The sequence below is a fragment of the Camarhynchus parvulus genome, chromosome 2, assembly GCF_901933205.1.
Source record: "Camarhynchus parvulus chromosome 2, STF_HiC, whole genome shotgun sequence".
Classification (NCBI taxonomy): Eukaryota; Metazoa; Chordata; class Aves; order Passeriformes; family Thraupidae; genus Camarhynchus; species Camarhynchus parvulus.
Genome location: NC_044572.1, coordinates 91,954,143 through 91,981,931, shown reverse-complemented (window position 1 = coordinate 91,981,931; position 27,789 = coordinate 91,954,143). Strand labels below are relative to the sequence as shown.

At 43.2% G+C, this 27,789-nt stretch overlaps 1 protein-coding gene across 1 annotated transcript; it reads left to right on the top strand.

The window, feature by feature from the left end:
- The first annotated feature begins 630 nt into the window (after positions 1-630).
- Positions 631-27,121, top strand: SCGN (secretagogin, EF-hand calcium binding protein). The gene is made up of 11 exons (XM_030943281.1): positions 631-703; positions 1,254-1,324; positions 10,530-10,622; positions 11,204-11,293; positions 12,191-12,247; positions 13,119-13,196; positions 22,825-22,880; positions 24,334-24,379; positions 24,492-24,551; positions 25,434-25,502; positions 26,847-27,121. Exons 1-11 carry the CDS (start codon positions 631-633, stop codon positions 26,973-26,975), a joined length of 822 nt encoding a protein of 273 aa, XP_030799141.1. The 3' UTR covers positions 26,976-27,121.
- The last annotated feature ends 668 nt before the right edge of the window (positions 27,122-27,789 follow it).

Here is a 27,789-nt window from a genome sequence, read left to right as displayed (position 1 = left end):
GGGCCATCATGAATATAATGCTCTACAAGTACAGAGAACTTAAACCCCACGGTTTCTGTTTGATTAGTACTATAGGAGGAAGATGATGCAGGTTTCTGTTTGTCTTCATCCTCTGGCTTCTCATTCTGGTAAGGGATACCCACCCAATGGCTGTGAGGAATGAGAAGGTGAGAGAACTCTGCCTGCTGCTGCTCTGCTTTCACAAACCGAGTAGAGTTACCAGCCTCAGAAAATTCCCTTTTCTCCCCTTAAACTCCACAACTTCTCTGAAGCCTCATATTTCCCTCCAGTACTTCTGCCTTCGTTCGGGGGTGGTTTGAAACTTTAAAGGTCGTTTGCAAGCGGCGCACGGCTCTTCCGAAGCGGGGGCTGCGGGGTCGGGCTGCTCCAGCCCGCCTCGACGGCCGAGCTCCGTCCCGCCACAACCCGCACCCGAGAGGGATCCGGGCGGGCGGCAGGTCGGTGGGACGAGCCCCGGGAAGGGGGAGACATCCCCCCGGCGATCCCCATGGGGCCGCCCCCGGGGCGGGGCCGCCGCCCTGAAAGCCGGGTCCGGCGGCGGGGCCGGGGCAGAGGCTGCGCCGCCGAGTGAGGGCGAGGGCCAGGGCCGGCAGCAGCAGCAGCAGCACCATGGAGAGCGGCGCCGACGGGCGCCTGGACGCCGCCGCCTTCCTCGGGGCCTGGCGGCGCTTCGACGCCGATGGCAAGTGGGGACGCCTGGGGGGAGCCGGCGGAGGGGTGCGGAGGTGCCGGACCCGCTGGGGGCCGTGCAGGGGTCTGTCCGTGCAGGGGGGAGCGGGACCGCCGGGCTGGGTGCGGTGTGGGTGCCCGGCATGCTGCACATGGGGCCGAAGTGTCTGAGCTTTACATCCACGAGGTCCTGCCCGTGTTTTCGAGCCCCCCTCTTCCTCCTCCCCATGAATATCATAGCTGTAAATCGCCCTTTCCACCCCAAAAGTTTTGCCTTTTCATCACTTCCCTGTTTGATCTGCTGCTCTCTCTTACGGTCCCAGTTTGGGACTTTTTTTGTTTCTGAAAAGTTTTCTGCAAGAAAAACTCCAAAGGGAGCACTGCAGCTGTGCCCAGCCTTACACAGAAGTGAGCAGATGAAATTGAAGAGACGTGGAGCTCCCCTGAGTGGGCAGGCAGGGCCCCCAGCTGAGATCCTGACCCTGCAGCCTTGAGCTACCTGCATGCAGCCCATGACACGGATCCTGGAACCCCGTCCATTAATATATTTGCTCTTTATTTAGACAATGGCTACATAGAAGGGAAGGAGCTTGACGATTTTTTTCATCATCTCCTGGAGAAACTAGGACCAGAAGTAAGTAACTGTGCCGCATTCGTTGCCCATCGGATGCAAGCAGAAAAGTTATGCTGAGAGATGGTTTGTGTTTGTTGTTCCCTGATTGCCGACTTCCTTAGCAGTCCCAAGGTAAAGAGCTTTTCTCTTGGCAACGAGGTGGCATTTAAGCACATACAACAAGTGCAGTCAGCTGAGCAGTTTGATCAGTTGTTTCCAGCCCAACAGATGCTGATCGTGGGGAGATCTCAGGTGGCACCAACTTAAGGGGTTGGTTGGCAGCGTGGAGAGAAAGTAATTTACTGTTGTTGAATAGAACCAAGTGAAAAAGCATGGCACGCAGCCTAGCTGAGCAGGAGGGCAATGTTCATGGTTTATTTGTCCAAGCCTGTGCTGATTAGTTTTGTTCATATGATAGGTTTCTTTCCCAGGTCAATTTTTAACAAATATACTGTCGTTAATTTTAAATGGTGCTTAGGAAGAAGGCTTAGGTCTATATTGCTGCAAATGGCTAAAAGCCAAATGAGCATCAATTCTCCTGCTTGTAAGATCCAGACCTGGCTCTACAGTGTTTCTGGGCTTCTCCTCTGGTTTCCTTTCCTGGTTTTGGCAACATTTCCCCTCTCTCCTTGTCTGCATCTTCATACAAACAGAAGTTGCATTACAATTTACAGGGGCTGCTTTCCTCAACTCCAGGTCACACCTTGCCTACGAGTGTCACCATCAGTGAAGGAGAAATCCTGCCACTCAGGCCAGCACTCAGAAGTTTACAAAGGATGTAGTAATATTTTCACTACACAGAGTCTGCCCAGATAGGGAAAGGAGGAAACATCTTCCAAATGGAAGGAGGGGGTGTGCCAAAAACCAGAGATGAAACAATTCCTTTAAGCAAAAATTAATTAACAAAGACAGAAAAGGTAGCTGATAAAAGGCATAAATTCATGAGTATCAAGTATAAAATCAGAATTGTACTTACAAGCCAATTAGTACTCTTAGATCCTTAGGGCTGAAATTAAAAAAAATAGAAGCTGTGAGTACTTTTTTCAAGCGTATTTTTATTTAATTTGTGAGTAAATTTGGATTGAAATATTGGCAGTTTCTGCAGAAATGTCTTTCAGAGCATGAATGGTTAGATGAAGAGATAGGCATGTAAAAAGGCTTCAAACAAATCAAAAAACACTCAGCAATAAGAATATTTAGGGACACAGAAAAGCTGATTTAAAGAGAAATCAGAAAGTTTGTGATTGTTTACCCAGGAACAAAAGATTAAATTGTAAGCTGCTAGTCTTGGGGTACTGAAAGAGCAGCAAAAAGAATGTTCAAACAAACTCAGTGACAGCAAACATGGGATGTTGAAGGAGATGCTTAAAATGAGGCTGCAGAGCTCAGTGCTGCAGTGGGACCTCCAAGTGGGGCTCTCTGGAGTGAGCTGATGGTGATAAAATCCAGGGATAATCAGAGATCTCATTCTGAAGGGAGCCTCCTAAGGATTTGAGTCAAGAGAAACTCCAAGCCCTGCTCTAGCCCATAGCTGCCCTTGTGCACCCCTCACATGAGGTCCTGGGACAGGGTCACAGCAGCTGAGTAGCTAACCAGTGTGTTACAGCAGTTTTTGTGGTCTTGCTGATACAAAGTGAACTCCATTACATTGTGTCCTTTATCAGCACACAGAACTTGCAAAATGAGGGTGTTCTAGCAATGAACTTCCTGCTTTAAGAAATCAATAATAGTTTTATTGCTTGATAGAAGTCCCTGCTTGGATGACTCCAGCTTAGCTCAGCACCAGCCAACCCAGTTTGCATCTCCTTTGCTTCTGCTAGCTAAGTTTTGCCATTAAAAGAGATAGTTTAACACAATTTGAATGGAGAAAGAACCAGCTCCCTCTCCTCCTGTTAAATAGAAGAAACAGGCTAATTCTGAAGGACCATGCTCACTAACTTTCAGAGTGCTCAGTCAGGCTCTCAAGTGTTTTTGGTTTTTTCCCTCTAGTCTTCTTGTCAATTTTTGGCAGTGTTTCCACTCTGGCAATATTAGTGATAAAATTACATGGCAGTTTTCAGGCAGAGCAGGCTGTCTTTGTGGCAGAAAACCCAAGGGGAGCTTTGTCCTGGGAGGCTGAGAGCAGTCCTCTGCCCACTCCCCTGGGTATGAGGGTCACTTGAGCACCAAGTTAAACCAAGGTCTTCACTACCTTCATACAATGAGTTTGTCAAACAACATTGAGCCATTTTTCTCTTTTTCATGTGATTTATATTGTACAGGCTTGTATTATGGCAGAAGGGGTAAAGGGTCCCCTCTGCATTGGTTTTACCATCCTACAGAAAGTTTCCTCTGTGATAAAAGCAGTGAACTGGGACTGAGCATCCCTCTGCTGTACCACTCATCTTGACCTTTACTCCTTTGGGTTTTTAATGCCTTAGTTTCCTTGCACAGTAAAAGGGGGAGGCAGCAATACACTGGCACAACTTATAGATGTGTCACAAGGATTAATTAGTGACTATGTCTGAAGTGCTACACAAGTGATAAATAATGTTATCAGCACCAGAAGTTGTCTCTGCTTGAATAGAGAATGGCTTCATAATTATATTTTCTCAGCCTGCATTCTCTAAGCTGTTATTTTTCTTAATGACCACTGTGGTCCTTCAGCTCTGTTTTTCTTCCCAGTTACTCTGCAGCATCCCCAGCTGACACTAAATGCCAGGGGATGGGAGCAGCTGGGAAAACAATGCAAAAATGAGCCTGTCGGGAAGCTGAGAGACAGCTCTTCCTGACAACTCTGAGAGAGGAAAGAAACTTGAAATAGCATCCAGTGATGGAGGCCAATTTATTGTCTTTTATTGAACCATTGACAATTGTGGGGGGAAAGGAAAAACTTTGCAACAAAGGTGGACTTGTAGTAAACCAACCAAATCCTAGATGCTGCTTCCTGTCCCTTCTCCAGCAGTGGGTGGTTGCTGGAGGCATTTGAACAATGCACTTAACAACACATTTTAACTTTTTTACAGACCCAAAGTGGTCAGACGATTGGACTACATGTTTGTTGTAGGTCCCTTCCAACGGGAATATTCTGTTTTGTTCTATTCTATTCTATCTGAGTCCTAAGAAAATCCTTTCAGTTTCCAGGTGTATATAATTCATCCTCATGCTAGCATTCCATCTTCTAGCTGCTGGCATTATCCACCTGTTTCTCTTATCATTGCTGTGACCTCTCTCTAACCATTTGAGCCTCCAGCTTCCAAGCTGCTACTGCATGGCTGCCATGAGCTACCTGAGCTCTCTTCTGCTCTTTCATAAACCTCTTTCTTCTACATTATGGCAACTCTATCCATATATTTTCTAGAAGTTTTTATATTGAGGTGAAAGCCCAGTGGAAAGGACAGTTTCTTTCAGTGTCAAATAAGTAATTTTATTAGAACAGGAACTATAGCTTCTGCATTTCTATCTTATATTCCTGTACATCTTTCTTTCTGTATCAAGATCTTCCTTGCTTGCTCTTTTCTATGGTTTTAATGAAGCTCTATGTATATTCTCATAATAATTAGAGAAGAGTTTTATGGAGGAATGACTATAAATTTTGGGGTTGGATTACTGAAAGTTTCCATAAAACCAATGATGTCTGGGCGGATATGGAGAGAAATGCATTTCCCAATGGCCATTGGGCTTTCTCAGAAATGTATTTCACTTTGCCTAAATTATACTCAAATTAGATAGAAAACTTTCAGATAAAGGATGGTTGCCTGCACCTGACTGTAAGTATATAGAAGACCACAACAATTGTTGAAGTATAGATTTGATCAGACAAGACAGGTATTAGTCTTGTTTAAATCCCTCCTGCCTGAAAACCACACGGATACTTATGACTGGAAGGGACTGAAGTTAATCCTCTGGAGCTCACTCTGAGCAGCCATTAGGGATTTGTCTTTGCTTTTTACTTCCAAAGAATAGAAACACCCTCCAGCTACTCTTGCACTTCATCCTTGCCTTGTACACTGCATTGTCTGTCTAAATAATATGTATAATTTAGCATGGCCAGGAATGCAACAGCTAGTCAAACAAGTTTAATGGCCAAAATATCAGTCAGCCTCAAAGCCATCCAAGGCAGACTTCCCCTGTGCTTTACCACCCCAAGAGACCTAAAGTCAATGGTGACCAGCCGGTGAATAGCAAGAAGATCCCTAGGAGAAAGCAATCAGCTTGCATCCACATTCAGAATATTTCAGAATTCTAACCCCCAGGCAATCCTGGCTCTTTAAATATTAGGACAGAATTCTTTCCTGTTAGGATGGAGAGGCCCTGGAACAGGTTTGCCCAAGGAAGCTATGGATGCTCCATCCCTGGAAGTGTTCAGGTTGGATGGAGCTTTGAGCAACCTAGTCTAGGGGAAGATGTTGGAACTGGATGATCTTTGAGTTCCTTTCAACCCAAACCATTCTATCATTCTGATTATTGCCAAATAGAGTTCTTTCTTTAGGTGTGGCTTCCATCAGCCTTCATTATCCTGGCCAGCTCCTAATCCTGTTCATCCACATTAAGGCATGGAAGTGCCTCGAGGTATTTCTTAATGCTAACTCAACATACCTATGGTAGAAATGACACAATATGTTTTCATCACCCAAATGCACATCAAACAACTTTCAGCCCAGCAGAGAGGAGAGAACAGAGAACCTGTCCAAAACCTAACCACAAAACCATGATGGCACAGGGAAGACTGAAGTAGCCTTTGTTGGATGCTAGTGTCTACTATGGGAAAAAAGCTTTCCCACATTTGTGCTGATGAGAGTTAGAGAAGAAACCAAAAACACTATGTGGGATGACAGGGTAAGTGCTCATCTATTGTCACATGCAGGAGTACAGTAAATCCTAACCAAAGTACAGGGCCAAATTCTCAAGTGAAAGCACTGAAGTTAAGGGAGAAAGATTGGCCCAAAGGAGAAATTGGCCTTGGAGGTGTAGGGTGAAAACCAACAATTATGAAGGCAATCCAACCTACAACTACATGGGGGTAACAAAATCATTAATGAGATTAGTTTTTACAATGAAGAAATATTTGGCCCAAAAATGAAAGGTTCTTCTTCTAAAGTCAAAGCGTACATTACTGATGTCTCTCATCTGGTCCTTGCTGGCTTCATATCTGTACTGTGTGACTTCTGGCGTGATAATAGTTGTTGGTTTTCTTTTCCAGCTTCCCTTCTTGGCAGACACAATTTATTTTCATAGATCTTGTAGGAACTCTTTATCTGTGGGACCCTTAGCCCTTCTATCATATTTGGCTGAAACACTAGAAGACACGTATTTGAGCCAGCATTTTCAGAAAATTCTCTAGGTTGTTTTCAAGAAACAGGGTATAATAGTCACTTAAATGTAGTTTCATCTTTTTTTATACCCTAATCAATATAGCAGCTTGCTTCTAAAATCATGTCAAGAAGGAAAAATAAATCAATTTATTACAGGATTTTCTTGACCAGCAGGCATTAAATGAGACATCCCATTTCATCGAGTAGGAAAGGCCTAGCAGTGCTCCATTCACTTTTTGCCCTCCAAACCAAGTGACTCATAACTGTGTTTTCATCAAGGCAAAATTCTGCCGAGCACATGAATCCCTTAAGGAACAAAAATTTAATTAGTCAGCATGAGGCAAAGAGTGCAACAATATAAAAGGAATGGAGTAACAAAGAAGATAGATTACAGCCAGGTTTCTAAATCATAACCAGCCATGACAAAGAAATAAAATGCTGCAGAAATTTTTAAAAAAGTTATCATACCCTTTCTGTGATTAAAAACACTATTAAAAACCATATTACCTTTGTGATGCTACAAATACTTCTAAAGGGTTTTCACAAAAGGGAAGACAGAGACTGGACATGGAAAGGAGAAAGGAAAAAATTTATTTGTTATGGTAACTTGAAGCACAGAAGCTTTTCTCTCTTAAACTCTATGGAAGAACATCTGTAGTAAGAAATTTACTTGTTAACCCTGAAAACTATGTGAACAAAGTCATGGCAATATTTTAAACTGTGTCCTTTATGAGAATAAAAATTATCTGGCCTTCTCATGGTAAGTAGTGAAGATTTCTTTCCTGGCTGCAGTGAGAACATGCAGCAGCCCTTGGAAACCACACATCATCCACAAATTTAGGGAGGTGCGTGCACCAGGGAAACAAGGAATTACAAGGAAGGCTTCTCTGTACAGAGTGACTGGAAAGGATGCAACAGCATTCACTTAAACCCTCACAAAAGGGAAAGCTTTGCAAACCTTTGAAACTGGTTAAGGATCTGTTGCTTGAGCCAGGCAACATAATTAAGGCAGCATTTTCTAATGACGATGTGCTCAGCTACAGACTTTTACTTGCTGCAAAGCCATTTCCTCCTGTTCCATCCTATGAGACAAGAGGCACATGTTTGTATACTGCTCTTTGTTACATCATGATTTAACACAGCAGGCAGCCCCACACAGCCACTCACTCACTCCACTCACTCACTCTCCAGTGAAATGGGAGAGAGAATCAGAAAAGTAAAGTGGGAAAACTCATGGGTTGAGATAAAGATATTTTAATAGGTAAAGCAAAACCCAAGGGCACAAGCCAGAGCAAAATGAAGAATTCATTCACCAATTCCCAAGGGCAGGCAGCTGTACAGCCATGTCTGGGAAAGCAAAGTTCCATCATTCTGACTTCAGAAGACAAATGCCACACTTTTTTTTTCCTCCTTCTTCCCCCAGCTTTATATGCTGACCACCACACCATACAGTATGGTATATCTTTTGAGTCAGTTGGGGTCAGCTGTCCTGCCTGTGAACCCTTCCAACTTCTTATGCAGCCCCAGCCTTCTTGCTGGTGGGGTGAGTTGAGTCCTCAGATCATGTCCTTGCTTGAACAAGGGGAACAGATCAGGTACATTTTGGAGTTTTTCCAGCCTTTTAAATGTTTTTGGAGTAGAAAGGAAAATAGAGCAAGCTACTTATTTGCACCACCAGTAGGTCAGTCTTGAAAACCTGATCTCCCAACCTTAGTTTCTGTTTGGAATATCTTATTTGATCTGTTGGGGTTTTTCAGTCTTCTGAGTTTTGGTTTTTTTTGGTAAAATCCCCTTTGAAACCTAATGGTCATAACACAAGGTGTATTGTTCTTAGTGTAAAAATTTTTAATATCGGAATAATTTTGTCTTGAACATGCACCTTGGGAAAGCCAGTTTGCACTTTATTATTTTATTCATTGTGAGTAAAGGCTGGGTTTTGATAGAACTATTACCAGTTTTGTTTCATAAGTAGAATATTTATGAAGATATGAAGATTGTCCAGATTGAAAAATCCACTGTAGTGTAACCCCTTGGACTAAAAGCTTTTGGAGCTGTGTAAATATTGTAAATACTCCAGGCATTTACTTGATATATCATATAGTTTAAATCAGAATATAAAAAGAAGAAGGCTGTTGTATTTTTATGCAGGTAACAATGTCCCTGCCACAGGATAGCTCAGTGAAGTGGTGGTTAATAGCTGACACCAAGTTGAGCAATAAGCATTTTAACAAATGACTAGTTTGATATGCACAGTACACATTTCAAATATCAGCTGTGATTCCAAAATGTGATTATCATTTTGGAAATAACTCATCCTCCTGGGCTTGAGAGAGGATCATTTCAGAGTACTTTGCAAGCCTATTGAAGTTGGCAACTGCTAGGCTTGCCTAACTCCTGGGAGGTGTCTCAAAGTGTCAAGGGGCTGTCAAAAGGCAATTTAAATAGCATGGGGCTGAGTTACAATGCCAAGGGGAGAGAAAACCAAAGTGTATGTTCAGTGATGAGCTGTACCCTCAACACTCAAGCCCACAGAATTTTCTGGACACCACTGTGGGAAAGGAGGATCCTGCAGGCATGCCCTGGGACCTACTCAGCCACTCTTCCTGGGGCCTGCCACCTTGGGTGCATCCCGTGGCATCCCTGCTTGGTGTTTCATCCCCAGACTGGGAGCTGCCACCCTTGGAGTTACACAGCAAGAATGCGTCCCAAGGGCTCTGCACTGCATGGAGCTGTGCACTGGGTAATTTGGGAAAGTCACTCATGGCTTTGTGTCACAGTGATAAAACGGGGAGTGTACAATATTATGGATCTTCAATAGCAGGGAGTGTACAACATAATGGAGCTTCAATAGCAGCTGGAAAGAATGAATACCCAGGAAGGAATAGCTGCAGTCCCACATCCACCTGGTTGTAGAGATGGTAAAAACTTTGAAGGACTTTTATTCAGGGATTGGGAAGAAAGTAATTTCTTGTCTTGTAAAAATTTCTACAAAGGTATGCCACAATCCAGTGTGGGTTATCCTTCTCCCTTCCTTCCCTCTCCTCCCAGAGAGGGCCAACTCCTACACAATTGGGAGAGAAGCCAGGACCCACTCAATGTGCATGGTGAGGGTAACATGGGTCTTAATTGCTTGGGAAGATTAACTAGGTGAGCTTCCCAGCCCAGCCACTAAGCTCATATGACTGGAAGCCTTTTCACATTGTGAGGAAATTGTATTTTGTATAGTCCAATCAGAGTGGGTATCCTCGTGGTTTCTGCTAAAGAAACCATGCCTGATGAACCTAAGCATTGTATTTCACCTGTCACAGCGATGCCTGTCAAAACACATAACCTGGCAAGTCTGGAGAACTCCTCACTATGTATAAATCGATTATGGGGTTGAGCAGATACAAAGAGAATGTCAATTGCTTGAAATTCTGTGCTATTAACCCAGAAACACTGACAGGGCTTGGTGCCAGGGCTTAAATCAGCTGACAGGCAATAATAAGCAACAATCTAGCTCCACTGACACCTTTCAAGGCTGATGATCTAATGAACTGCAGAGATGTCATTCAAGGATGAGGATATCTTCCTGAAAAGCACAAGTTAAAAACAAGCAGCATGGAAACTGCTGTAACACACACTTGAGCAAAACCAAAGCCCAGTGATATAATGGGAACAGTTGGGTAAAGAAGCAGGCATCACTGAAATATTTTGGGGTTTCCAAACACTGATCTTCCAACTGAAAACTTAGTAGCTGCAAGCATGCACATAGGACTTATTTCCAAAAAATCATCCACAATGGTGTGTCTGTGGGTTTTTAAAAGCATTACCCCCAACTGTAAGGATGCACTGCTCCTGGTGATTATTTGTGAGTGAGGAGAGATTTCTTCCAGGAGGGTCTTCTGGTGTCCTCAGCAATTTTTATGCACTTTTTGTTTTCCCCATGGCAGAGCACCATCACAGAAGAAGAAGTTCAGAGGATGAAGGAGCAATTCATGTCTGTCTATGATGTCACCACAGATGGACGCTTGCAAATCCAAGAGGTATCTCTGCCAAACCCCAGACCAGGATTTCTTTTATAGAAGGATGGAGAATTAGAACAGACTTTTTATAGGGTCTGTAGGAATAGAAAAAGGGGTAATAGTTTTAAACTAAAAGGGGATAGATTAAGAGTAGATTAAGGAAGACATTTTTAAAATGAGGGTGGTGAAGGACTGGAAGGAGTTGCTCAGGGAGCTGGTTGATGCCCCATCCCTGGAAACATCAAAGGGTAGGTTGGATGGAGCTATGAACAACCTGATCTAGTTGAAGATGTGCCTGCCATTGCAGGGAAGTTATATTGGATGACCTTTAAAGGTCCCTTCCAACCCAAACCATTCTGTGATTAAGACCTGTAGCAGACTTGGGAGATCTGGCAGATAGAGCCTGGGTGCAGAGGAGGTGACTCACGGAGTATTACATTGGCCAAATCCTTTGGTCTGGAGTTCATTTCCAAGTTTATTTCCATGCCAAACCTATATTTCATATACTGGATCAGTAGCTACCCAAGTTTTTTCCTTTACTTACTTTCATGGTGTGGGTTTGTTTTTTGTTGTGGAGATTTTTTTTAATGTTTTACATCCAGCTTGCAAATATGATGTTGCCGGATGATGAGAATTTCCTACTGCTTTTCCGACGGGAAACTCCCTTGGACAACAGCGTGGAATTCATGCGGGTCTGTATCTCCACACGGCCTCCTCCGCCTTGCACACCACCGGCTTCTTCAGCACCAGCCCTTATGTCCCCTGTAAAACACAGCTTGGGAAATAGATGGGTATTGTGGAAGCAAAACACATTCTGACCTGTCCAGGTAGAGAAGGTTTTACATTATTTACACCAGCAAAACAGAGGTGTGGTGTCTAGGGCTGGACCAAGGGTACCCAGAGAACTCATTACATTTCACAAACACTCTCAGCCACCTATCAGTCATGCCACTACAGACTACAGAGAAAATGTCCCTGCCCATCAATTTGCCCCTTCAGCTCCTCACCTGCAATACAATATAGATCAAGACAGCAGAGGAGGTACATTTTAAGCACCATTTTATTCTGAAACATTAGACTGTTGGGGCATGGAGAGAAACCTCCATAAACTGGGTCAACAAGCCCATAGAACTTTGCCCAGTCTTCCTCTGATCTCTGCCCCTTAAGTATCCCAACGGGGAATTTCAGTTGTTCCAAGATCTCATGTGGTTACTTTTATTTCACATACAAGCTGGGGGCTTCTGCAGATCAATGGCCTGTTGTATATGGCCTTGACTCAGGGCAATAAAAGAAGCTGTATGTACAAATTAGGTAAGAAATGCAAACCAGTTTCTTAGTATTGTCTTCCTTTTATAGACAGTGTGTCTGCATTAAACATGTGATAGCAGTATGTAGCATGTACAGCATCCAAGTGTGAGTAAGAACTATTGTGTGAAAAGTTTATTTTATTTCATCTAAAATTAATTAAATGTTGGCTAATGCAACAACTGGCTCATTATGGAAGTTCTGCTTTGCATCTTTACAATGTATCACAGAGCAGATGAGTAACTGCAATATTTATGTGCTCACATCAATCTATCCCCATTCAGATCTGGCGCAGTTACGATGCTGACAGCAGTGGATTTATTTCAGCTGGTGAACTCAAAGTAAGTTATTCTAACAAATCTCTTTGGGCTTGACCTACAGCTCACTGATGTCAATGGGCTTTACCAACTTGCTGTCTTTTTGTGTGAGTGACAAATGGCATTTCTGGCTTGTTCATAGTGAGTTTAAGGACTTGTGCCTTCTGGCATGGTCTCAGGGGCCCTGCCAGAGGGAGGATGGTTTGCTGTTGCCCTCCATGTCCTGCTTCCCCCTAGCCTTGTCCCATGACCCCGGTTGTCTTGGTGACCTGAGGCATCCAGCGAGCCCCACAAGGCTTTGCACATGTGCATCTCCCAGCTGAACAGAGCCAAAGCCAGTGTGTTTTAGTAAGGGAATTTCTTCTCAATCTCTTCCTGAACCTGCAGGTTTTCTGTATGTTGATTTCACATTAAAGCTCAGGCTATTGAAGCAAGAGCCTGTTCAGAAACCATAACTCAAACACTTTGAGCCAGCAATGACAAAAGTTCATCCCTGGGCTGCACATCATGTGCTGAAGTCACAGTGTGTGGCTTCAGCCTGTGTCTCCACAAAGATGTAAGAGGAGGCTTGAGTGTTTTACTGAATGTAAATATTTTGATTTGAGATCAATTAGCAAGTATTGCAGGACTTATGTTGTCTTTTGTTTATTTTGTGAGTCTGTTGGGACTCACACCAGTATACCTGTTCTGGGGAAATTTAGTTACTTTCTAATTTATTCAAAAAAACACCATGTTGTAGCTAAAAGAAATTGAATTTTGTCAAACTGAAGACACTAGTACTAACCAGGAATGTGAAACTAGATTTGTGTAAACCTGCTGAATTTGAATTTAATTTCCTACCGTTGTTTTTTGAATTTCCACTAGAGAGTAAAATTTCTCTCTTTTCTTACGACAGGATTTCCTGCGAGATCTCTTTTTGCAGCATAACAAGATGGTTGCTGAGGTAAAGCTGGAAGAATATACTGATACTATGGTAAGAAAATATAGAATTAATGTTGTTTAGGTCTGAGTACAGCCTAAAATCTCCTTTAGGGTCAATGTCTACAGGACCATAAAAGCCTTGCAAGGTACTTAAAAGGTGTGTCAGAGATCCCTGGGGGCAGTTAGCACACACTGCTGCTAACAGTTTTTGCACGGGACATCAGCTGTGAATGCATTTCAAATAGTTTTGCTGAGAGTCAAACTATTTCCTATGAGAAAAGAGCTCCACTTTACACCAAAGCAGGCTGAACTCTAAACCCCTTTAAATACAGGTGAGGTGCATCCTTCTTCAGGATATGTTCAACCTCAGGCAGATCTCCAGCTCATGCACTTCCTCCTTCCCTCTCTTCCTCCTAGCAAATCCTTTTACTCCCAGGACATGCAGGTATTTGGCTTTTCTGCTCTCAAGGCCCAGCAAACCTTGCTGGCTCCCTGCTGCTTCCCTGAAAGACTGAGAGGTTGAAAGTTTCAATTCTCCACCTGATTTATCACAATATAGCTTTTATACTGCAATCAACAACGTAGTATTTGGTGTGGATTTAGCAACAGTCGCCTGGATTTCAGAGCAACTTATTATATTTAAACATCTAAAAACAAGAAGGGGAAAAAAAATCTAATTTCTGGATGTCATTCTCAAGGGTATAATTTGAATTCCACTAGCAGACATCTATCACTGCAATTTTCTAAATGGTTTTCAGATGGGACTGCATTGTTTCTTGGCACAAAATCTGTGTTTGTACCTAAAAACCAGTTTGGTATGCAAGCAAACAAGAAGCTGCCCCCATATTTTGCAATACCATGTTATGTATGTGTGATGTGTGTGTGCCCAGAAATGTGACCCTTTAGAGCAATGTGAGAAACTGTGCTGCTACAGAAGAGTGTATATTTTGTTTTTCATATTTATAAGACAGTGAAGAGAGAGGAATGCCAGCTGCAGAAATTATTTTCCAACTGTCACAGTTTGAAAACAAAAAAGCCCAGAAGCTACAGCTAAGACAAAAATATTTCTGGTAGCATTTGAGATAGCAATATCTTTCATTCTGCTCCATTAAGGTTTCCATCCCTGGTGCTTAATCTCCGATCAGGTGCTGGGGAATAGGTGATCTGAAGCTTGTAGACAGTGGGTGGTTCATTTCCTCCAACTCATTTCCCTTCCCTTTAATTTCCCAAGAAAGATCTGTGATTCTGCTACCCCAGTGCAGCTAGATATCAGTGCAGCCCAGGGCTGAGAGCCAGGAGATCTGGTTTCTATTCCCATGGTTTCTTGTAGAAGGGCTTTATATCTCCAGAGAGGCAGTTTAATCTCTATGTTGGAAGATAAGATTTGATATGGGAAAAGGGATGCTTTGTCTATCTAGGGAAATCTATGATCTGAAATGCAAATCTGGCTCCTGAGGACAGAGGTTTGCCAAGCTGCAATGCCAAAAGAATCAGGGATGTTAATAGTTATTAGAAAATGAGAATATGGCAGATGATTATTTTTTCCCTTGTAATTCTTTTCTTTAAGCTGAAGATCAAGGATGTTTATAAACACACCTGATCCCAAAAGCTTATAAGGCAAGCTGTGAAATTATCACTGGCATAATCTTATCCTATGATATCCTGGAATACAATAGAGGATGTGAATTCTGTATATATCAGCAAATTATCCACATGGGCAGTATCCTATAGCATCAGATACACTCCACAAATTATTGCATAGGAAGTTATCTGAGGTAAGAAGGCAAAATTCCAAGGAGGGAAGGAAGATTCAGCCTTGCATTTGCAGGGCTGGATTAAGGAGGGAAAAGTGACTCAAAGGTTTGATGACAAGACCCAGGGTAATGGCAGCCCTTCACTTCCTCTCTCTCCTTTCCCACATAGAGTGAAGAGCTACTGGAGTGCAGAGTCCCACTGCCACTGGACTCCGCCACCATCACCACTGTTTGGGATAAATGGGCCAGAGGCCCATCCATTTTTTTCCCTGGCTCTGTTATATCTTTGACAGCCAGCAGCAGTGATTCCTTTTCTGCAGATTGGACATACTTATATTTCTCTCTCCTATTGCTTTGCTCCCACCCTTTTATCTTTTTGGAGCACAAAGTCCTTGGGAGCAGGACCTGTTTCTGCTGCACACAGCTACAGAGTCTTTCAGGGTGGCCCATCTACTCAGCTCAGGGCTTTCAAGGGCCAATGTAATTATTATTCAGTTGAAATAAGCTGTGTCCCAAGGACCTGTAAATCCATCTGTCTCCACAGGAATATACAGATCTCTTCCCTTTTTTCTGTATATGCACAGCTGGCTGCGCACATCTTAAGCAGCTACTGATATCCTGAGCGGACCCTAGGGCCTTCTGGAGATAGAGATAAAGGGGGAAAGGCAAAAACTATAATTTAAAAGAAGCTAGCCTAGGCTTGAGGAAAGAAATAAAGGCAGGATTTTATGGTTCTGTGCTGGGTATTTGCAGTTTGTGAGCAGATATCATATCAACCAACCAGGGCATGCTAAATTCTTGGGCCTTGTGCTGCTGTGAATGATCTCATATGACATTTAAAAAATGCTGGGAAGAGGGAGAGAGTATTTCTTTTGGAAGAGATTGGTCTTCTCTGGAAAGGAGCATCAATTTATCAGGTTGCTTAGCAGCTGCTTCTTAAGAGGCTATTCTGTTTCCTTGTGACCTTGGCATCCTTTCATCAGAGAACACTGGTACAGATCAGGGCTTTGATGAGCAAGTGATGAACTCCTATAAAGACAACAGGTAGTGAACACATCGGCATTGCACAAACTCTGTGAGTCTGCTAAATCAAATCTTAAAGAGCACTAAAGCCACTGGGGAAAATCACAAAAGAGCATTTGAGTTCTCAAGACTTTTCATGGGGGAACTGAAGTGACAGTGCTGTGGTGAGGAAGCCTCTTTGTAGGTACTGTTGTTTTTTCTTCCATGACTACATAGATACATATTTGTATTAATAGTCATTAACTGAGTGTGTATTAATAATTATTTACATGCACCCGCTTGCAGTTCTTAGTCTTTGAATACAATCTGTAGGTTTGTTGCCTTCCCACAGGCAGTGACCAAGAGCTGCTGGCAGGGAGCAAGTGCTTGGAGGTTGATGTGAAGTCTGGTATTGCTCTGAACTTCCTGAGAAGAGGCCCCAGGGGTCCTGCAGTGTGTGTTTTGGGAGACAGAGTGAGCATAGCTGAAAATGGATGGAGGGTTTAAATAGCATGGTGAGAATTTTCTGCCTTCCTGAATTAAAAACATCTGGAGAGATGAAGACTGACCCCCTTGACACTTCATGATGAGGATGCTGTGTATGATGACAGTAGAACAACCTTTTCAATCCCTCCCACCTCCCCTCCCCCCCAAGATCAAGCTGTTAGTAGGTTTCTGGGTGCTGGTGAAGTTTCAGCTCAGAAATACCCATCTCATATATGCATTTGACAACAATTTTAAAGAGTGACAGATTCCATTATCTGTGTGTGCACACAGCTGTGCACTTAAGCAGAATATTGTAAATGCCAGGATATGAACTAGATTTGAGATATGGTTTCTGATAGTCTGCAGCTTCCCAGATAGCAGCATGTTACTTCCAGTTTGTAATCCAGAAGTCTACAAGCTGCATGCAAGGCAAGCTCATTTCTGAGTCAAACTTCAGCAATTTAAGTTGTTTATTCTGCTGAAACACTTACACGTGCAGCCCTGACATTCACTTTTTTCATTGCCTTATGTTGATAATGTCAGATGAAGCATAGAAAATTCCTTTAATCTGAGCATTATTATATCTCAGTAAAATGCAAAGGACAGTTCTTGTCCAGCCTGCATGCCATTTTTCCTCACCACAGGTTAATATTCTAGAGAGGCAATAATGTAAATTGCAGTGACTAATAACAAGTATTGGTCATGAACTACAGCATTAGAAAGCTTGCAGATGATGATGGCTGAGGATGAAATCTTAATGCCAGAGAAGTCAGAATAGGTATTTTTCCCAGCTGTTAGGACATCAGGCTTTTGCTGGGCTTGTTTGTAAGGATTCTCCTGGGCACTGAGCTGTGTGCCCTGAGTGCACAAGCCCACAGCTGAGGGCTCCTCATCTTCTCAGTGCAAAGGGAAAGAGGTTGTCTTCTCTCTGAGGATGGTCTATGTCCACAATTATTCACCTTTATTGTACATTGAGAGGATTTCCAGTGCTTTTGTGGCTGCTGCTGGTCCCCTCTGCAAGGATAATGCAGAGTTTCAGTGTGGTCAGTTCCACGCGAAAGTCTGTCTGTGTTCAGTGCTGATGCCAATGTACTCATGTGAGTAAATAAAAGCCAAAGCACAGAAAATTCAGGTGATTTAGACCCTTAATATCTTACTAGTCAAGGTAGCATATCTTTGTTAACAAAGTCTCATATGACCACCCAACAAGAGGTGTAATAATGGAAAGACAAATATTTTTTGTATTGAAAAATAGCCTAAATAGAATGTATTATGTTTGTGAACACACCAAGCAAACTTCCCAAAGTTCTAGAAATACTACAGGAGTCGAGTGTAGCCTACAAGATTGGTTCCCAAAGTGCAGTGTTTGCTCATCCCTTCTCCTCCTGGTAGTGGTCCATGCCAGCCTCTCTCCTAAGTGACTGAAAGGACCCACAAAGCTGATGAACACAAATCTGCCTCCTGTGTCCCTTCTCATTTTAATGCTAGGGGTGCTGTCACCTCCAGTTTTGCACCACCCTTGCTGTGGCATAAGCCAAAGGAAGTAGAAAATCCTGTGTAAGCTCAAACATAATTTCTGAAGATCAGAACCAAAAGAACTCAGGAGCTTGCAGGCTTCTGAATACCCCAACAGATAATGCCTTGGTCTCATAAGAATCAAAACACGCTTAGAAATCCTGTGCTAAAGAACTTGTTTATGGGACACAGGTGGTCTGGCTGGGCAGGACACTGAGCTTTGTCCTGAGGGTAACTTGCTGGCCACTGGGCCCTCCTGTCGCTCTGCAAATGCCTTTGTGACCCCATCCTTCCCTAAAGAAAGAGGCCATAGGCAGTCCTGCAGCTTGGGCTGATGCCTGTCTTTATACAGCCTCAATAACCTCTGCTGTCCATGGCCAACTTTTGTTTCAGCTGTTGGGCATAGCTGCCCATGATATACACATGAAAATATATTTGTGAGAGTAGGAGGTCAAATAAAACGGACTCTCTTAGTGTCCCACTTAATTACACACAAAGAAAGAGAGACAAAGAAGGTATGAAAGCAGGTTTTATTGAGTCTGCTGATCACAGAACTATTTATTTTGGTTGTTTACGTCTTTCCTTATCTCTGTCATGGAAAATAATTCAGATTTATATTGCTATTCAAAGAATGTGTGTGTTTGTCATATTGCGATGTTTCAGTGGCCTTTAGAACACTGGACTGAGAAAGCAGAGATATTTCCTTTGCTGAATTAAAAGCTGACGGCAGTTTTGATTTTGCACTTTTAAAAAATGGAGATGTAACAACTTTTATTTGCAAACCAAGCTCTGACATATTCTCTGTCTGTCTCAGAGTGCCACAGAGTACATTCAAACAAATGGGGTGTGCCCTTGGTGCACTGCCATTAAAATGTCAGTGATTTAATTTGTGCAAACACTTTAAAACATGGGGTAGTTTGACAGTAACGGAAATGCATCATTTTATAAAGCATACTGCTAGATGCAACAGAGCTTTTAGTAAAATTGAGTGCTATTTAAACATGCCAGACCTTGTCCTTAACCACATTGTGATGTTTCGTATCAGCCTGCCAGTGTAAATACACCTTTCATAAGTGTAAACTGAAAATCCATCAAATTTAACATATCAATATGGTGTGTGAAGGCAAAAGTTTAAATTAGAAACAACCTCATAACCATTGCAATTATCTGCTTCTCCCATTATGTATGCTTTGTCAGATGGGGTGGCTACCTCTGTCATTCTTTGTGTACTCATGCACACAATTAGCAGATCAGATCAAACACTCACATGCTTGAAACTTGAAAGTTTGATTAAAAAACACTTCCCCAAGCTGTTCCCTGAGTAATGCAGCACACAACTGCCGTGTAGTGGATATGCATGAGCTCCACTTGTCCCAGTAACAGGATTAGGTCTATCTTATTAGCTGTGGTACCTAAACTAATTCAGTGAACACTAGCCCTTCTCCCCTGCATGTTTTCAATCTTTCTTGTGTTAGTCACTGGGCAAGAATTAGCTTGGTGTAGCTCTTCCAGCCAGACTTTCTTTCTGTTGACTGGTATGGATGATAAAAATATTGCATGTGTTTGAAAATTGTATTCAGGGTAGTTGTGGCAGAAAAAGACAGATAGAAAACACTAAGGCTCTCTCTTACAGAGCTGAGTGAAGGAGGTCAGGGAGGGGAGTTGTTTAGCTGTAAATAGATGTGGTCAGTCACTGAAATTTCAATATCAAGTTGAAAGATAGTGTGCAGGAGAAGAATGTTTCCTTCCATTAAGCAATCCACCAAGGAGTTTATTACCTCTCTATTAAATGTGTTTTACTGGGATCTGCACTGCTGCAGGAATATTGTAAAGGGTTCAGAAACTGGTAGGATTGAAAACCATACGCTCACAAAATTGATAATGAAGCAGAAAGCCTTTCACATCTTAACCACCCTCTTTCATCTAGTCTGTTTCATTAAGAGTGCACAAAACTCTTCCTGGTTATTTGCAACTTCTGAAACCATGAAAATATGCTGCACCCACAAAGTAGAGCAGATGCAGGGCAGGCAGGACACATGAAGTCCCAAGGCAAGGACAGCCATGCTGGGATCCTTATTTATTTTTTTCCTGGAAAAGGACATGAGGCTGGAGATGTTTCACTGGAAAAGAAACATGAGACTGGTCCCAGACAAGCCTATGTGAAATGAGAATTGTGCCCCAAGTCTGGCTCTTGGACAGGAAACCACCAGTTCGGTTCTGGTCCCATAAGCTCGTATGGAGACCAGGACATGGTGATCACAGAGTTGAACTTCTCCTAGAAACTCAGTGTTTGCTTTTCTGAGGTATCACAGAGAGAAAAACACATCTGAATTTGAAGTCTAGGCTGAAGCACTGAATTTTAGCCTCAAGACAGTAATTCTGAGATGCAGCAGAAATGGGAGAAAGTAAAACATATGCTTTCAGGAGCTCAGAAATATGTGGGAGAATCCAAGTGAAGTACTAAGACTACTAAAGGCCATAAGTTTTAGTGTGTTTTGGTAAGGATACTGTATTTTTGTATGAACCTAAGACCAGTGCCTTCAGCCAGAGCTGCCCTGACCTGACAGCAGAGTTCCTGAGAGCTGGGCCCTGTGTTTCCCACCAAAAGCTATTCTTTCCCAGCAAATGCTGTTCTATCTCACCCCACCAGCTGCACTGCTTTGTGGTGACCTTCAGACCATGTGGGTAACTAATGCTTCTTGGCGGCCTAAACCAAAGGATTTAGACTGACATTTTCAAAAGACCTGAAGTTACTGTTACTGTAGAGCACAAGGACTATGGTATTCCCACCACCCTCATACTGGTGCTCTCTCTAGCCAACTACATAGGGGTTGTCTCCATAAGCTTCTTTTAGGCAGCATATTTTTCAGCAATGATGTAAGCTGGATGTAGCAACGTGACTGGTGGTGGAGAGTATGCCAAAGTGAAGTAGTAGGGGTATTTCTCCTCAAACAACAGACAAACCAGGTTAGGCATTGATGTTCCATTTGGAGAGAGGCTTTTAAAATCTTATCTGGGCTTATTTATTTCTAGAAATATTTATCCTTTTCTATGACTTTCAGAATAACTGCTTTAGCAGCCAAGAACTGAAGGCTTGGGTTTATCTCTCTGATGGCAGAGGGCGACTGTCATTGCAAGGACATTTCTCCCCTTGCTGGCACCAGCAAATGCAGCTTCTGCTCCCATCCCTTCCTCTAGCCTTGTCCCACTGCTGCTCCAGCAGAGACCAGGGAAAAGTGCCATATTGATGTGGGAGATCTAATGGGGCAGGAAGCAGCTTGCAAGAAGTTAGATGAGCTGCAAGGTAACAACTTGGACTGACGCATCCAGAGGGAAGTCCTCAGGATGGCCTGGCAGCTTTATTTGTCTCCCCAGCTGTAGAGTGAAGGAAGATTCAGAAGTCTTTCCTTTGTCATTTAGTGGCTCAGAGAACGTTTGGCAGAGGCCATTTAAATGAGAAAATAGCTTTCTTTGTGCCACTGAACACCCACATGGCTCTTGTGATGCCATTTTTCCAAATATCTCAATATGGGCCTTCAACCATTCGTAGGTCTTTCATGCTGTTTCAATGGGAGGAAAAGTGAGCCCATACCAAATGCCTCTTCAAAAATTCCACCCAAACCTCACAAGGGTAAAATACTCAGAATAATTAATGGTATAGAGTCTGTTGCAGAATCTCAGTCTAAACGTGGTACAATAAAGGGTTACCATGGATTTGCTGTCCTTGCTCCCCTTGAGCAATGGGCGGAGAAGAGGCAGCACTGACAAAACAGGTGAAATCTCCCTGAGAAATGGCAGCTCTCCAGATGCTCCCTTTTCTCACATGATTATTAGGCTCTGCCTTGGCTCCACTGCTGAGAAGTGCTCAGGACATGCTGCTGGCTCCCATGCTATGTTCAGGCTATGTCGTAGGGGATAATCCTGTCCATCTGAGCTTTGTCAGATGGGGCTGGTCCAGGTCTTCTCCAGCAGCTGTGCAATGCACAAAAGATCTTTAGTGAACCAATTATTCTGCACAACCACTAAACAAGCAAATGTGATCTATCAAGGTAAGATTAATGCATATTCCTTAGCTTAGTATTTGACAAGAAAGGTAATCTGTCATAGTAAAATATTCATGTTCCCTCCACACACAGTGTGGAATATTTTTTTTTCTAGAACTTTGAGCCATGAGATATTCAGGTTTGCAACTCATTAAACATCCCCCCCACCCCTTTCTTTATATCAGACCATTTTTTGTGCCTTGAAGAGAAATTCAGAACCAAATACAGCAAATAAATAAATAATTTTTTGTGATGGCTCATCAAAATTATGCTATTCAGTAAAAGAAAAGAATAAATTTTAAATTCACATTTAACCTCTTGATGTTGGCAGCCTGACCTTCTTCTGAGTCTTAGTGCATTCTAGCAGCAGGCCTTGAGCCAAGCAAGCCCCACAGCTTTAGTGGTGTAAAATCCTGACCTGAGTGCTGATTAGAAGGTGGCATTTGCACCTCAGCTGCTCAGAAGCCACAGCAACAGTCAAACGTAAGGATGGAGTCCAGGTGGAAGTGTTTAGAAATTTCTCCCTTTTTCTGGCTTTTTTTTTTTTTTTTTTTTGGGACCAGGGCAATGTCAGTATTTTGTTTCTGAAGGCCTTTCCTACAGACCTGCTTTATCCCCATGTAAGGTGGGAAGGGAGCAGTACTGGTATTTGATTGCTTTGGGTTGTTGCTGTCAGAAAGCTGGTGAGTTTTGCTATTCCCTTGTGCCACCCTTGCAGTTTGTGCTAGCACAGGATGCCATGCTGCCTGGGATTTGGGCAAGCCCCCTGAGCAAGTAGAGGGAAGGGCACAGGGCAGAGCAAAATGTATATTGCCTTTTTTTTTGTATGTGTGTTCTCCTTGTGGCCCATGTGTTTTATCTCTGTCTTCTTGATTTATAGATGAAAATCTTCGACAAAAACAAAGATGGACGACTGGACCTGAATGACCTGGCAAGGTAGGATTTAATAATGTTGATGGGGTGTTTCAGCTCACAATGGTCAATCCACACAAGGTGAATGCTCTCCCTCTAGGGATGTGCAGTTGAATTCTACCTCCTTTTGAATTAGGTCTGCTCTGATCCCACCTCTTCAACACGTGGTCCCCGTTGCAATAATCTGAGAATCTGGAGCCAGGGATAGGCGCAATGCCAGGATCTGTTTGTACAAAATTAATGTGCTCTGGCATAATCGGAGGTGCTTCCCAGGAGGTGGCAAAGCAACCAGTGGCTCTGTTTCTCCAAAAGAAGGATGACAATCCTTTCAACGGGGTCACAGACATGCATTTATTTTTCATCATTATGTGCAGCAGGGATTGCAAAGAATTTTTACTGCATTTTGAATAATGAAAGTGCCACCACAAAAGAATTTGGCAGTGGCAGTAGGAAAGGATTTGGAGAGCCAAGGTGAGATGCTTGTGAATGAAGCTGGAATCTGTCATGGGCCTCTCTCTTTTCTGTCCTTGATACCTCAGAGGCTTTTAGATGATTTTCACTGCTTAGAAAGTATGCCTCTCTCTGTAAAACTATGTCCATTGGTTAGACAGGACTTTAAATTTGCAGATACATTCTTAAAAGGCCAGTTTAGAGGATGAGGGGACAGAGGTGCTGCTTTGCCACTGTAACTCTGTGCTTCAAATCCCAACAAATGCCAGCACAAATAACTGCAGTGCATACAGCAGTTCCCTTTGACCATGAAATATCTGAAGAGAATCTGAGGTAGGATGGAGAATATCTAAAGGGTGTTGCTGTTACAATTTTCTCTTAAATACCGTTCCCTTTTGGGAACCAGGCCATCTGAGGCTCTCTTCCAGTCTGAAAACGTTTCTCAGACTACAAAATCCCTACATGTGCGGACACAGCTCAGCAATGCCCTGTGCCATGGGCTCTAAAAACCTCAGGGTTAGCAGAGCAGTTGGAGAGAGAAAAGGATTTATTAGTGCCTGTCAGGCTTTAGGACATGAAAAGAGAGGAATTCTGCCAGTCTTGGTGTACAGGCCAGTATTACTTTGTCCTTTACTTTTACAACCACCAAGTCCTCCCTCCAGTAGAGAGGCATAAATCACTTTCTTTAATGCAGCACAGCAATCCAGTTACAAGGAATGATTGTCTGTTAGCTCTTACTTCAGAAGCTGACACCTTCTGTTGTGCAAGACCACCAGAAATCTCTGGGAAAAGCAATGGTGCTAATAGGTATGTCTGTGGTGAACTAAAGGGCACCCTCTGTGCCCCATAAGACAGGGAGGAAGGCGTGTGTTCCCACAACAGCCCACTGTAAATAACCCCAGAGGCAATTTTCTCTTTTATAGGCCTTTAATCTAACATGCCTTTGCTTTGTAAACAAGGAGAGCTCAGAATAGTTTGTGTGCAGATGATAAAGTGAAAAGATCATAATTAAAATCTCTCCATTCAGGATTCTGGCACTCCAGGAAAATTTCCTTCTACAATTCAAGATGGATGTAAGTAGCACTAATTTTTGATACATTGATCCTGTCTCCAGCTAAGGTGACCTGGGCCCAAACTTGAAATTTTTGCTTTAATTTTTCATTTGTTTGTCCTCTCTGTATGCAGGCTTCCAGCACAGAAGAAAGGAGGAGAGATTTTGAGAAGATCTTTGCACACTATGATGTTGTGAGTCCCATGAATCAGTTCATTCCCTTGTGGTTTGTAAATGACAGAGTTAGTGTGTGCTGCTGAGACTTCTTCCTCCTGCTGGGTGCTACTGGAGTCACTGAGGAGTGGCAGCTGTGCCCAAGCCTGTGGCCCATGAGACCAGATGCCAGACTGGGAGGGGTAAAACAGGGACAGAGAGGAGCAATGCTCAGAGATCTTGTGTCAAGGACCCATTTCGACTTTCTCCATTGCCATGGCCAGTGCTGCTGCATTGGCAGTTTTCCTGCAGGAGATGCAAGGGAGGAGGAGGAGGTGGTGGCTTTAGCGCTCACAGTCTCTGGCAGTTCAGGACCTGCATCACCTCCACACTGAAAAATAACCCCCTTTTCCATACCAAATCCATGGTTGTTTAGAGAGTCTGGCTCAGGACAGACATAACCATTTAGCTGCCTGTTAGACAGCAGCAATTCAGTGCTGCTTCTGGCAGTCACACAACTCCCTCAGGATGGTGGGAGACATTGCTCCCAATTTGTGGGAAGAGATGGTTTGGGAAAAACAGTGGGCTCTTAGATATTAGATATTGGGAAGAAATTCTTTACTGTGAGGGTCTTGAAGCACTGAAACAGGTTTTCCCAGAGGAGCTGTGGATTTCCCAACCCTGGAAGTGTTCAAGGCCAAGTTGGCTGGGGCTTTGAGCAACCTGGGGTAGTGGAAGGTGTCCCTGGCCATGGTGGAATGGTTGGAATTGGATGATCTTTAATGTCCCTTCCAACCCAAACCATTTCATGATTCTGTGAACTTTATGCTGGAAAGCTTGCTGCCCAGGTATTGGTATTCACCAGTAAACACTGTAGTGGTTTTAACTCGCTGGGGAGTTTTGATGTTTATTCCTTCTTTCAGAGTAAAACAGGAGCGCTTGAAGGCCCAGAAGTGGATGGGTTTGTCAAAGACATGATGGAACTGGTCAAGGTATCTTCATGGCTCTATTTGTTAATACTCTGTATTTCCTAAAGATCAGTGCTTTTGGAAAGGCTATGTACACAGAGACACTAGTAAGAACATAGAGTCAAATTTTAGTTTGATCATCAGCAGAAGGCAATGTCACCAACTCAGTATGTATACTGTAAAACATTTCACCTTATCACATAAATTCTGCCTTACAAATTAATACAGCTTCCCTCAGCAACTCTATTTTTAAAAGGTCCATTCTAGTTCATACTTTGAATTAGGCAGGTGTTACAGCATGACATGATATGGATGGGTCATCACAATTTCTTTCTTCTGGTTTTCCTTGTGGATATGGTTCTCACCAAATGACCTCATGGTTCATTAGTTCATCTCAGGGCTACAATTGAAAATTACTTGAGGTCTGTAATCAAGAATACCATATCTGGTGTGTTTCTTCAGCTCCTGATGGACAGAAGAGTCTGTCTTCTTTGGATTATCTTAATTTTTCTGATGCAGTGCAAGATAGAGCTTTTGACCCAAACAGAATCTGATCTTTAGCTTCCTCTAAGCCTGAACTGTTGCATTTCCACACAGTGTGAGATATCTGTGCTGCCATGTCCATTCAGGAGAAAGCAGAGAATGGCAGCTGTGTGCTGATGGCTGCATGTGTGTGTTCTGGCCATGCAGTGTGCAAGGAAGGGTGTGGGGATGGGCAGGAGGCTGGATTTGTGCTGTGTGTGAGTGTGTGTAAAGAAGGGAAATTTGTACTTTGCCTAAGGGCCTTCATCAGCATTGCCCTTGGACCCCACAAACTGTGCATGGGAATTTGATCCCCTCCTGAGAATGTGGGAAGCAGAGCAAGCCATACAACATTAGGAGCATACAGAAACTGTGTAACCTGTACAATGTGTCTTCAACATGAACTTGATCCCCAAAAGGTATTTTTACATTGCTGACTAGCCTGTAAAATAGCAGTATGCTGACAGAAATGTCACGTTAGTCCTTGCACAGCAGGTTTGAGAGAGGAAACCAGATGAAAGCACAGGTCTGGTAGAGCAGGGATCTGCATTGCACAACTTTCTGAAGTTTTCTTTTATATGGATCGGATACTCATGGCCTTGACTGAGCACAAAAGTCATGGTGCATTTCCATACAGTCACTTACAGTTCCGTGCACCTTCTGCTTGTTCAGGGCATCCTTTCCCCATCTTCTGTTTTCTTCCCCATGGCATATGAGATGATGTAGGGCCTTTTGGTCACTCTTCCTTGGGTGGTTTTTCCAGTTGCTGCATGGTGGGCTGCTTCATAAGCTGGGGAAATCCAGAGCCATTTTCTCTCTCAGCATTCTTTTTCTCTTTGCCTGCAGCCCAGCATTAGTGGGGTGGACCTGGACAAGTTCCGCCAGATCCTGCTCAACCACTGCGATGTGAACAAGGATGGGAAAATTCAGAAATCTGAACTAGCTTTGTGTCTTGGGCTGAAAATTAACCCATAGCTGGGAAAGTGCTTGTGGTTGTGTTTCCCTTGAAAGATTTGCCTGCTGCTCCTCGTAGAAGTATGTTCTGTGCTGCTGCGGGAGTGGTGGGGAGCTGAGGCACCACGCTGCCAGGCTGGAGAGTGGGATTTACACGATGGCCTCCTCACTCCACCAACTCCTTTGTGCTGTTCACTTGCTGCTGCCTCTTGTGGGTCTCCCTGGCAATGTCTGCTCAGAGGACAGGTTGCTATTATTTTCATGAAACGCTGCCCTGCCCATTCTCCCAGGATAGGAACAAGCATCTCCTCAGAAACATCCCCTCAGTGCTTTCAGAGTGCAGCTACTAGGTGTTTCTGATGGTCACTTTGTATGTGTGAAGTCATTACTTTGGTGAACATTGTGCCTTGTGCATTTAAAATATTGGATGGATGACAGTGTATTTGTGCAGAAATAAAATGGCAATTACAGAAATTCACTAACATCAAAGTTTATGTGTTATGTACAGAAAGACATCTGCCACAGGCTGGCAGACTGTACACAGCTTTTTATGTAACATGCATCAGATGGCAAGAGGTTTTGTGATGCCTGTCAGTTGTGGGGTCCAAATCTGCTATGAAACGTATTAGATCCTTCCCATGTGGAAGCCACACACACCATGTGTGGTTTGTGTGTCACCCGCCGGATGAAGCCACAGAGTAATATCACTTCTGGAGGACACTTCTCTTCTGACCCAAACTGAAATAACCTACAAGGTTTCAATAAATTGGAAAACTGAAAGGACAGAAGCCTGATGAGAGCAAAGCTCCTACACATGCTTGGTTTTTTTTTTTTT